Here is a 12,592-nt window from a genome sequence, read left to right as displayed (position 1 = left end):
CGGTTTTCTCATAACTTCAGTGAAAATGCTCCAAACGGCCCAAAACTTCACAGGTTTGGTAACGATGCAGCCATCAACGCATCTAAGCGTATTATGGGATGTCATCAAATGCCGTTGGCGACAGATCATTCGCCATCAAGTTAGTTCAAACGTTTGCAGTTCAAATATTCTGCTGCTTTTCCAAGCCTTTTTACTTTCTTTTCTTCTCTCATCACACATTCAAGCCCCCAGTGTTCATGTATCATTTCAATCTAAATTATTCACTTTCTTCTTACACATTACATTTCAGCATAGCAGTTTAGCATCAACTTTTCAGCATAAAGCATTCCCACTAGCAATTTCTTCAGGAATTGCATTCTCTAGTTTCAAATGCAATCCTGATGCATTACACTGAGAGCAACACACTGGTCTGAGCTGTCACTGGGCTATTTTACAGTATCTTACCTATCATACTTCTAATAGAAATAATAGAGCGTCAGGCCATGATTGTCCAGTCAACCGTAGTAGAACGCAGAATGATAAATCACAGACAAGCTATTTCATTTAGTACTTTTCCCCAAAATATTTTCCAACAAACATATTTGCATATTTCCAGGCCACACAATTTTGATATAATAAAATGTTTCTTTCAAGATATTGTTACTTACATTTCTTACAGTCTCACAGTCAAAGTAATTAAACCTCGCCAAGGTTTTTAAAGAAGAGAATAGAATACAATGAATGCACAAGATTAACCGATCTAAAATTAGTATTTGGTATTTGTGTCTATTTGTGCTCATTTTAAATTCAAACATTTAAATGAGCTATCTTGAGAAAACAAAGGAGAAAAAGCTCTTTATGGAGAGATAATAGAGTTGTGTTTAGTTTGTTTTCTAGTTTATTCTGATTATTTTCTCTTTTTTTCTATTCCACATGCTTTGTAAATGCAAGACAGGACATGTATGTAATAATATGTTGGATAGCCTAATTTTTGCATGACACAAATAAAATAAATAAATTAATAATTAGATAGTTTTCAATGACAAACTTTGATTTATAAAATGATAAATAACATATTTTACTTTAACTACAACATGATAAACAACATTTGTGTTTGAGGAGCTCGGGACCTAAGATTGTCATTGCCATAAGTACACTGTAGCTGTGCACATAATAATAAAACCTTTGAATCTTGAATCTTGAAAAGAATATAAACCTTCAATAGAGATACATATACTTAAATCACAATTTAGATCAAATCATTGATTGTAATAAAACCATTTAGGTAAAGTAGAAGCAATTGTAAGCAATGAAAAATAAATCTAGAACAACTTAATCTACTAATAATCAATAAGAATGATGGCTGCTCCTCCCAGCTCTGTTTCCTCTGCACTGATTCAGGTTATCACATTGGGAAGGACACCACAAAGGAAGCCATGATAAGATAGCTTTGTTTGTATCCCAGATAAAGCCATGCCAAGACCAGACTGCTGTTCTGGCCATAGCTCGTTGACAGACATTAAAGCAGGCACTACAAACTGGGACTTAGGGGAAGGAAAGCGAGGAAGAGGACAGACCCGGACATTAAAAACACAAAGATCAGGGAGGACAGATAAGACTGCCAGCACAAGTTTAGTTTATTACAGCAGATGGTTAGAAATGTCACCACATGGCCCTTGATCATTGTTAACATCTTAATAAGACTTGAATTGTCTCTCTGGTGTTGCAACACTCTTTGCATAATGTGAAGTGTTTATTGTAACCCTGCTACTTTTGTGTCGATTGAAAAAGAAATGTTTTAATTGAATCAAAAAGATACATTTATATCTAACTTTGCCTCGTCAGTGTGCTTCGTGAGAACAGTGACCGTCCCTAATATTTTGCACATTCACTCCACATATTGTGCATTGTTGTCTAGTCCGCTATCAGAGTTGGGTGTAACCGTCTATGGGTGTAACGCGTTACTAAAGTAACAAAGTAACGCATTACTGTAATAATATTACTTTTGTCGGTAACTGAGTGTAACACGCTACTTTTATAATTCAGTAATCACACTACAGTTACTAACATTGCCCCGACTTCGTTACTTACTAAAATCAGTCATAATCACACTGACAGACAAGAGGGATTTCCGCCTCAGGTTTATATGTGCGTAATCTGCGTGATTTGCGCGTCCACATCTCCACATGCAGTGCTGCATAAACATGGCTGAGTCAGCGATAACTTTCGAGGGGTGGAGGTATGCCCATTATTTTGAGTTCGTCCGAAGAATAGACAGGAATGTGACGGTGAGGTGCAAACTGTGTCCAGACCAGAAGCTGTTATCCACTGCTGTAAACACCACGTCAAACCTCAACACACACCTGCAAAGAACACATGCTAAGGTGAAGCTAACGCACACGCTATTTGTTGTTTGTTTATATCACGTAGTCTATTCTTCTTCTCTGTTTTCCGGTTGTTGCCTGTTTTGAATGACGAATACACACTACCGCCGCTTGCTGGTAAGGAGAGTTATTGCCACTCACGCATGCGCAGTTCGTACGTGCTCGGCGAGTAAAGTAACAAGTAAAATAACGAGTTACTTTATGTAGAGAGTAACGAAGTAGTGTAATATATTACTTTAAAAAAAAAAAGTAATATATTACATTTTTTAGTAACGACCCCATCTCTGTCCGCTATGATATTGTCCATCCTGTGCCTGCCTTGCCTTGAGGAGCAAATGATGCATGGTTCGTTTAAGAGTCTCATTGGCCGAGGGCCACTCAGACACCTGAGTCCCAAAGGAAGGCGGAGGTCTGCTGAGTGAAACGAGAGAGCTTAATTGCATTACAGATAACACACTACGATAAAGTACCTTGAGGGAAAGAGAGAGGAGAGAAGATGGTCGTGATAAGACCAGCTTCCAGAAGGAACCTGCCATAGTAACTTAATATGATTTGTTTCTGAAGAGATAGAGCAGGATGACCACTTGTTAGGATTATCACATCTTAATGAGTAATAAATGGGTCTACATTTTGTATTCATTCACACTCAATCTTACACAAGATAACAACAAAAAAACACGAGTCCTACCATACAGAAAACAGAACAACCCTTTGATTATTCAATAAAGCCATCACCAGTACAATCTTTAGCCTTAGGGACAGATCCAATACTACCAGACGGCTTCTTCCTGTCCTGCTGCATCTACTCAGATAAACCCTGCTATCACCTCTCACACACTCTCATAAGTGAGATCAACTTGTATGTAGGCATACACACACACACACACACACACACACACACACACACACACACACACACACACACACACACACACACACACACACACACACACACACACACACACACACACACACACACACACACACACGCTCCCATATGTGCGAGGGGAAGTTGAGTAAAGGAGGGAGGGATCAAATAACTAACAGAGTCACACAGCTACACACAACACAGTCATTTTCTGTGATCAGCCTCCAGGTGAGGAGATCACACCAGGAATCCTTGTATCAAGAAATCCAACGAAGAGGAGGCAAATCACTCTGACTCAACCCCTAGAGCAAGAGGAAGACCTCCCCAGACCGTTACCTCGATGCTTCATGAAGGTGGAGTCATTTGGGGGTAAATAGATGAAGAGAGAACACAGATGGATTATCTCACATGCGCCCGGATTGACCAGCGTTCCTCTTTAAGTCTTGATTCCTGCTTTTTCTCCTCAGACTGAAATCTGAAAATCCTTTTCTGCACATGTGGAGTGAAGCAGCTATTGGACAGGTAGATTGCCTTTTTCTTTAATTGTACTGGAATTAAGGATTTTTTTTTCACATGGCAATCTTTCTGACTGGATATCAGTGAACTTTATATCTTTTTATTTTCTGTTTTTTTTATTTAGAAAGTGCCTGGAAATAAAAGGGTCACACGAGTAGCCGAGTATAGTCAACGTTTACAAACAATTTAGAGCGATTAGAAAACGTAGGGGAAGTGGAAAAACAGGTTCAGTACTGGAATAAACTCAAAAAGTAATCGGTGTGTTGTTTATGTCGTAATCTTTGTTCATTCAGACTGTTTTATTTTCCAAAACAGACTTTCTGATCTTCAGCCTAAAACTTTATCGGTGGAGAAGAGGACTCACATTGACTTGTTGAACACTATCAAAAATAATTGAGAGGGAAAGAATCTTATCCAGGTGCTAAATAATTGGGACTCTGCAGGGGGACCACCTCGCCGTGTCTGGACTGTGGAGGGCTCCCCTCCCTGCCCTCCCAGCCTTTTCTCGCCCCCAGCAGCATGTTCCAGGCTCTGAGGCTGCCTGTAGTCCTCCACACAGCACACTACCATGATCAGATGGGCTGCTGGAGGGAGTAAGGCTGCCTCTGCCTCGTGCTGCTCCAGGGCTGGGTTAGGGGCTCACGCTGGGACCAGACTGAGGTCCCCATCCACACTGCTTTCCTCCCTGTCTTTGCCTCTCCTGGTTGCCCTGGTGTTTTTTTCCTTCTCCCTACCGGGGGCAGCTTGCCACCAGCCCCGCAGAGACAGACTAAGGCTCGCCAACCCTCGAACTCTCAGGGTCCCACTGAACATTTCTGAGACTGAGGTTGTGTCTAGGCCCAGGGCCACTGGGGGCCCCCTGGGTCGGACTGGGGGGCCACAAGGCAGGCATGTGCGCAGCTACAATCATCTCACAGGGGACATGCGGAGGAGGAAGCTGTTCTCTTTCCAGAAGTTTTTCCTGAGGATCGATAGGGACGGAAAGGTCAATGGAACCAAGAGCAAGGATGACCCCCTCAGTAAGTAATTCCTGTTGGTATAAATGTGCAAAAGTAGACAGAAAGGAAGGAAGCAGACACCAACGATGATCTGAGTCTATGTGGTGGTGGCTGCAAAAGTTAAATGTGAGAAGAAACCAGGCTCATTTGAGCACACACATCAGTTTTTACAGCCAAACTGCCTGTGTTAAATGAAGGCTTTTAATCTATGCAGCCAACACTTTTGACCTTTTAAGGCATTTGTTTATCGCGCACAACAAAGAGCACCAGTGGGACATTTATTGCAATAAGAAACCCTCTTAAATGTTTAGTTATTTCTCATTTGAGAAATCAGGTGGTTGTTCTTTATAAGAAATGCATAAACTGGATATATTACTCTGCGTAAAACATCACATTTATATAAAAGCATGTTAATTGGATGATATTCTGAGACTGCCAGCCTGCCCATTGGTTGGTCGTTTGGATGAAGCATTAGAGTCGTATTTTGTTTTAAACCAGACATCCCACTGGTATGTCTCCTGTCCAAACGTTCAGCACAATGATGGTAGCTCTCAGATGGCTTAAAAAGGAGCAGGGGCTGATAAGGCAGCCATTATCAGGCTGTCTTCACAGCCCTGGTTAAACAGCACTGATAACAACCACAGAAGAACAGGGATAGGGGTGCGAGGGGGAAGGATATGGTTGTCAGTCTCATCGGTGTTTTCAGACTTTTTCTGCCTGTCTGTGTCTGTGTCTCTCTCACTCTCCCACTCAGTTTGCTCGCCTGCCAGACATAGTCCGGCAAATTACAGACCCTCCATGACAGATCAGACATTTGTTTAAAGCAGTTTGACATGCTGCACTCAGAGAAACAAGTCTTTAGAGTGATTACACGTTGTATGCTTCGGGATATCAGTCAGTTAAATAGCTTTCTCATTAGTCTTCCAGTGTTCCCACCGAGCTAAGTGTGTGTGCCTATCAGCCAGCGGGCACTCACATGCTTCAGTGGGTGTGTGATCATATAGCAGCGGAGGATGACACATGTGCTCCCTTATTACTGACACACACACTCACACATACAGTATACATATCTCACATGCTCTTTTTTCTCTCCCTCCCTCTCCCACTCTGTCCCCCAACCCAGAGTGTATATGGAAGCTTTTAATGTTCCTCTTGGGAGAGCTAAACCACATATTCAATCAAAGTGACTTAGGTGAAATGGCATGGGGAGGCATAATGTCAGGGGAGATGTTTGTTTTGACAAGGTCATGAAAGAGGCAACTTTATTTACTGACCGTATCGCAATGCCTTTACTCCATTTTTGTTAGTGGTAGTAGTAGAAGTTGTAAAACTGAAAGGAAGTCTGACTCAGTTATCATAACAGCGGTGTGTGAAATCACCCCAAACTTTATGTATGTTTGGAAGAGGATTTACCACTCTGTCTTCTTTTTTATTGGCCAGCACCTTCTCATTTTTAGGAGTGTGTTGCCATTTCCAAAAGTCAGTTTGAGGTAGTTCAGAGTGAGCATTGAAGGGAGGTGAAAGGGAGCACAGGGGAATCTCTAGAGGTACAAGTTCATGAATGACATGGCTGAACATCATTGTGGCCACATCAAAGCCGCGCGTCTTCAGTATCAATGGTGGTGCCATCAAAAAGCTGTGTCCTGGGGGGGTCTGAGGACACTGTGTGTGGATTATGTGCCCTCATATCAGGTTCACACGGTAAAGGATACTACACAACAGCAGCTTCAGTCTTTGCTCTGGCCCCTGGGGCTAGACATGATCCCAGGGCTGACGTCCTTTGTAGACCCTCGATGGTCCCTTGAAGTGACAAAATATCAAGTTTTTGTGCGATGAGTGGAGGATGGCTTACCTTTTGCTGAGCCAGAAGTTGCAAGACAAATCACACTACATTGATTTTTTGCAATAGATTAATTTATAGATTTACCATGCTTTTCCTAGATGTGTATGAGATGTGGAGGCTTTGGTTTTGGGTGCTGTCTGTGGCCCTGCGAGGACCCGGCTCACTGTCTGTTAAAGAGCCAGTATCCAGCCTCCCACAGATTTATGGGGATGCCAGCGCAAAACTGTCCCACATGGCTTTCAAACCCGCTGAGCGCCTGTGCTGAGGTTACAAAGAGGCAGAGAGAAAGGGAGGGAGATTATGTTAAAGTCAGCTAAGTAGGTATCTGCATGGCCTAAGTATGTGATTAAAATATGAGTGATTCACAGCTGAGTTCTCCTGAATGTACGACGACTAGCGGCTCTGAGTGAAATATTGCTTAATAAGACTAAAGGCAAAAGTTTGGCGGTAAAACATTTTGGTAATTATCCGAGGCTGTGACGGTGTGAGAGGCTGAGCCTGTCAGGGTTTGAGGGGAGCATGTGTGTGTGTGTGTGTGTGTGTGTGTGTGTGTGTGTGTGTGTGTGTGTGTGTGTGTGTGTGTGTGTGTGTGTGTGTGTGTGTGTGTGTGTGTGTGTGTGTGTGTGTGTGTGTGTGTGTGTGTGTGTGTGTGTGTGTGTGTGTGTGTGTGTGTGTGTGTGTGTGTGTGTATTTCTGTCCCGCCATCATTTGTGATTCTGTGCTTTAGGGGCCACGTGTGCAAGATGCTTCTGGACATGGTTCAAAACGTGTGTGTGTGTGTGTGTGTTATATGTGAATGTGTGCTTAAGTGTTTGTGCATTCATGTCCTTTAATCAAAGCAGTTGCCTTTTGCGTGGGGAAATAACAGATGGTGCTCTTATTGAGGTTTGAGAAGAGAAATGTATAGCTTTTCTCAGAGGTGGGGAAGAGGATGCATATCCCTTCTGTGCAGATACATTCTGTGTATCCTGATTAACAGCAAAGCAGGGGTGAGGAGGAATAACAATTCAAGATGCAAAGCACATGGTTTCTGGCATCCGACTGCGGAAAAACCACCTTTAATTCTCACTGGCATTGTGTGCCTCCATTCCAAGACCAACACAACATTTACTGTTGTAACTCCAAACAGAACTCTCAAATAAGCCACACAGAAAAGCAACCAGCATGCAAAAGAAAAACTGCTGTCTCCCCAAATAAACAGCTGAACCTGCACGGCTGGCTGACTTACGGCTACATTTTTCAGGTGTGGTTTGTAAAATGTACCACGTAAAAAGCATTGTTGTCACATTTGAGGCTTAATGTAGTAATCTGGAGTAGGCTGTTTTGGTGGTGGTGTTTCCCCATACTTTCAGCCATGAACTCATTACTCTCCACTTGTGGGCCAAGCTCAGCACCAAGCAGAGAACAGTGAATGGAGATTGTGCAGTTTCACAGCCAGGTTAGATTTGCAAGTGCACATTCACCTGCTACAATATCATCTCTGTGTATGTGTGTGTCAGTACGTAGATACGTGTGCGTGCATGTGTGTGTGTATGCAACCTGTCTCCACTCTGCCTCCGGTGGCGGACTTTGATCAGTGATCATTACAGACTTACTAATCCTCACTCCACCCCCAGTCTCACTGTCATGGCTCCTCTGTCCTCCTCTGTTCTCCTTCCTTTCATCCCTCCCATGTTTACAGAGCAGCCAGAGACTGCCATAGATTGTCTTACATGCTCACTCCGTACCCGACACCCGATCCCATACAGAAACCAGCTCCTCTCAGATCTTCAATGGCCGTTGTGATACAGTCCCCACCACCGCCTTGCCGCTTCAGACCTCACTGCCCCGAGGTGCCACTGTTTGAACTAGAAACTGATACAGTCAAGAGCTCATAGACAGGAGGGAAGCTGCTCTAACAAAAAAGAGATTGATCTTTGGGGGCACACCTGCATCCTCCACTGTCCCCTCATGTACCAGGCTGGCCCCCAACCACCGGAGAGTGGGCCTGACAGTGGGGCGGGCTACCACACAAACAGTCATCAGACAGAGGAAGGGTTGCTGATCTGATCAAAGGTTGTCGTTGACTGGAGTTCACACCCCACGCTGTGTGTGTGTGTGTGTGTATGTGTGTGTGTGTGTGTGTGTGTGTGTGTGTGTGTGTGTGTGTGTGTGTGTGTGTGTGTATGTGCACACATGTGTGCTTATCTGGATAAAATAACGACAGCTCACAGGAAGTGGGGAAAGGAAGACAGGGAGGGAGGCATGAAATCAAACATGCCATGGGAACAGGGGAGGTTAATGTGCGCACACACACACACACACACACACACACACACACACACACACACACACACACACACACACACACACACACACACACACACACACACACACACACACACACACACACACACACACACACACACACACAGGATAAGACGAGACAAGTAGGTTCTGTGGTCAAAGGACACGCTAGGAAGTTATATCTCTCTGACCTCTGATACTTAGACCACACAAATAACCACAGCTGTCTGGGGCAAAAGCATGCCCTTGTTAACTGGGGTATAAAGTAGCCCCTCTAATAGCCTATGAGAACCCTGAATGGCTTGCACAGGTACTTGGAAACCTAAAAACCAAACAGAACATAAACAACCTGAGAATCTCTGCGCTATCCACCTATTAATTTTCAAACTAAATGGATTGCGCAGCTGGAATCTGTTACACAGGTGTAGGTTGTAAAGTGCCTTTAGATTTAGATCAACATAACGATACATCTTGCTTAAGGACTTACATGTTAAATGTCCTGGAATGAGCGTGCAATATTTTGTTATCCGTTCGTTACTCTCACCCTCTCCGAGTTCTGTAAAACGTTATGGATTTATTTATACAATTCTGTCTACCTCAACTACGAGTCGAAAACACGTTTTCTTTTCTTTGTTTTTTTTTGTCTACGTGAATTTTTTTTTTAAGTGTTTTGAGCAGTTGAGTTACATGCACAAATGACATCAAGCTCCTATGCTCACTGTGAATGTTGAAATACATTGATGTAACTGTCTTTTTTGCTGAACCCTAGGCATTCTGGAAATCACATCGGTGGACGTGGGAGTGGTGGCCATCAAAGGGCTGAACAGCAACTACTATCTGGCTATCAGCAGGAAGGGAGAGCTGTACGGAGCGGTTAGTATCCGAGTCAGGGGTCAATCTGAATGCTCCAGAGAAAGAGAGATAGTCTGTCCTTATCAAAGGAGGTCTTATCTTTACTTCTAACTGCTGGGTCAACTCTAAAAACAACCAGGCCAGTGCGCACACGTTAACCTCTAACTATGCAATTTTAGAAGAGCACACTAACTTCTACTCAAGCTCACAAAGCAAAACATGCAATATGGATTAAGGAGGAGTAGTAAATAAACACGGTACCATGAGCAACCACAATGGATTTGCACAAGAAAATGATGTGTGTTTTGCCTTAACCTCACATGCCTGGGGTAAAACATTGAAACGTGATACCTACTGTTTTTACAGAGAGAGTTCGGTGTCGACTGCACCCTGAAGGAGCGCATTGAGGAGAACGGCTACAACACGTACGCATCAGCTGAGTGGAGGAACAAGAAGCGGCAGATGTTTGTGGGTCTGAATGTCCACGGGAAGCCGCTGAGAGGGAAGAAAACCCGCAGGAAGAACACGGCCACCCACTTCCTTCCAATTATGGTGTGAACTGGAGGGATCAACAGGGGGAGGAGGATAAGCAGCACTGGACAGAGAGGTTTTCAATAATAAAAAAGCTGTAAAATGAAGACATTCACTGAGAAATCTCATATTGGAAACAAGGCACTAACACTGTTACACAAAAAAATATGGTATCTGCTCCTGACTTTTACTGAGATCACGTATTTTATTTAGTGGGAAAGGATGATATTTGTGTTTTCTGTGGCACCGGATGCAATATTTATCCTTCTTTTCTGTGCCAAACTGTTGCAACTGGAGTATGTATGTAATGCAGACAACACAGGGGATACTGTCCCAGCTAATACTGCGGTAGATGCAGAAGATGTTATTTATAATCCACATTTTACAGCGAGAACCCAGATAATCCGCAAAAGATAAAAGGAGAGATGAGACTAGACAAGATGAGGGAAATGATTGGTCAGTTCATCACCACAGCATGAATAATAGAGGATGCAACACATTTAAAGCAAATGTTTGATACTTAACCACTGTGTTTTGATTGTAATGTAATGATTTATTTATTTTTGTGAAATATTTAACTGGAGGGGAATACTTACAAGGCAAGCATTCCTTTGCATTCTTTACTTTTTATAGGAACTCTTTTATGTGAAATTAAAATAAAAAATTCTCCTCTGCAATGTAGTTGTCTGACTTCCTCAATACACGGAAATTGATTTTACTGAAGTGGAACAGCAAGAAGTGAGAAACCCTGGTGCACTTTCAGGTCACAGTTAGTCTATTCTTATCTGAGGGCCAAAAGGCAACTGTAATGCCTCGCCAGATTTTCCATGTGGCAACAATTGCACTAATGATTATTTCCCAAGCAAACAGGAAACATATAGACCAACAATAACAACATGGGAGGGAGGTTCCTTCTGTGGTATTGCCTGTAGATGCTGACACAATATCCTAATATTACAGATCTGCCACAAAAAATCTAAAATATCAAACTAGCTCTGTCATGTTGGACAGCATCACTTCTGCCAATATGTTTACTGCAGGGCCTTGCAAGTGTGTGGAGGCAGAAAGAGAGATATGACCTGTGTCTGACCACCCATTTCCCTTAGTAATCATCTACAAACACACTAATCAATGACATCTGCCTTGATGCCAGATCCAAAGACCACGGGGAGAACATTAACACCACAGGCTTTCGGGCCTCATGTTCTCTTATCCCACCTCTCTGAACATCCATCTCAGCAACGGCACGAGAAGACGAAGAGAGTAGATTTAGACAGGAAGGTGAGAGACCGGTGGCAAGAGACATTTATCCAAGTTGGCCTGTGAGTGGGGCTCCAACGTAACAAAAGCAATGTGAATCATATTAATAGTACAGGAAACAGTTTATTTAGGCTATAGTATATTGTCCTTTCATTGCCGTTTAAGGAATCACCGCAACAAATTATTAATGCCAAGGAATGCTGCAATGGAATCCACCATGACAGTCAGGGCCAATGGAAACATATGGAATAGTATTTCATGACAATCTCTGCACCATACATAGTCGAATGCATGGTGTTGTTATTGCTGAGGCCAAGGGTATATATTTTTGGTTTCATTTACTTATATTTCTGCACTAAATTTACAAGAAAGACCTCACAATGGGACGGTTGATTTGGTCTCTGTAGCACTGCATTTCCCTATATTTGTCTTTAAATGCAAACTAATGATGCAGACAATAAATCGTTATGTAATCTACATAATGTGAACTGATGAAGCCACAAACTCCACTCTCTTCCATTTAAAACCTGCAATGGTGGCTATGCACATGATTCCCGCTCAACAACAATCCTACAGTCATATATCACATTGTGCGTTCTAGAGATTTGTGAATGTTTGAACTAGTCCCTCCAAGACATTGGCATTGGGGGATAAACAACAATAATAGCAAATAAGGGGCAGTAATCGTTTTATCGAAGTGGGTTTCCTTATTCTGGCACGGGAATTCTCTGTGGCATAATGTGATCCAGCTTTGGGAAACAAGTGGAAAATGGCTGGAGGCTCAAACAACTAATGAATACTTACACTGAGAGCTCTGGTGCAACACATGTTTGTAGTGGGCAGCTACTGAGAGAGCTCAGGGAGGGAGGCTCTCTGGAGGGGCTGCACAGGTCCAGAATCGCCTCTGTGGTATCAGTTAGTTCCACAAAATTGTACAACAGTGCTTTTGCAGATATAATAAATCAATACTACGTCATTTGACATATTCAACCACTCACTTTAACAGGTCCATCATCCAGATAACCTAAAACCCAAAAATGGGGCAGTGGAAAAAACGCAGACGCTCGAGGCATAC

At 42.9% G+C, this 12,592-nt stretch overlaps 1 protein-coding gene across 3 annotated transcripts; it reads left to right on the top strand.

Moving 5' to 3' along the window:
* The first annotated feature begins 3,459 nt into the window (after positions 1-3,459).
* fgf10b (fibroblast growth factor 10b) lies at positions 3,460-10,853 on the top strand. 3 transcript variants are annotated; one of them, XM_034091625.2, is made up of 5 exons: positions 3,460-3,600; positions 3,699-3,753; positions 4,063-4,766; positions 9,644-9,747; positions 10,093-10,853. In XM_034091625.2, exons 3-5 carry the CDS (start codon positions 4,316-4,318, stop codon positions 10,282-10,284), a joined length of 747 nt encoding a protein of 248 aa, XP_033947516.1. In that variant the 5' UTR covers positions 3,460-3,600; positions 3,699-3,753; positions 4,063-4,315; the 3' UTR covers positions 10,285-10,853. The 3 variants fall into 3 exon arrangements, with proteins under 3 accessions (XP_033947516.1, XP_033947515.1, XP_033947514.1); XM_034091624.2 differs by having other exon boundaries at positions 3,699-4,766; XM_034091623.2 differs by having other exon boundaries at positions 3,460-3,753.
* Positions 10,854-12,592: the final 1,739 nt, after the last annotated feature.

This window comes from Pseudochaenichthys georgianus, chromosome 9, assembly GCF_902827115.2.
Source record: "Pseudochaenichthys georgianus chromosome 9, fPseGeo1.2, whole genome shotgun sequence".
In the NCBI taxonomy this organism is placed as follows: domain Eukaryota; kingdom Metazoa; phylum Chordata; class Actinopteri; order Perciformes; family Channichthyidae; genus Pseudochaenichthys; species Pseudochaenichthys georgianus.
The sequence above is the reverse complement of the archived record's forward strand: the minus strand, read 5'-3'. Positions and strand labels throughout refer to the sequence as shown.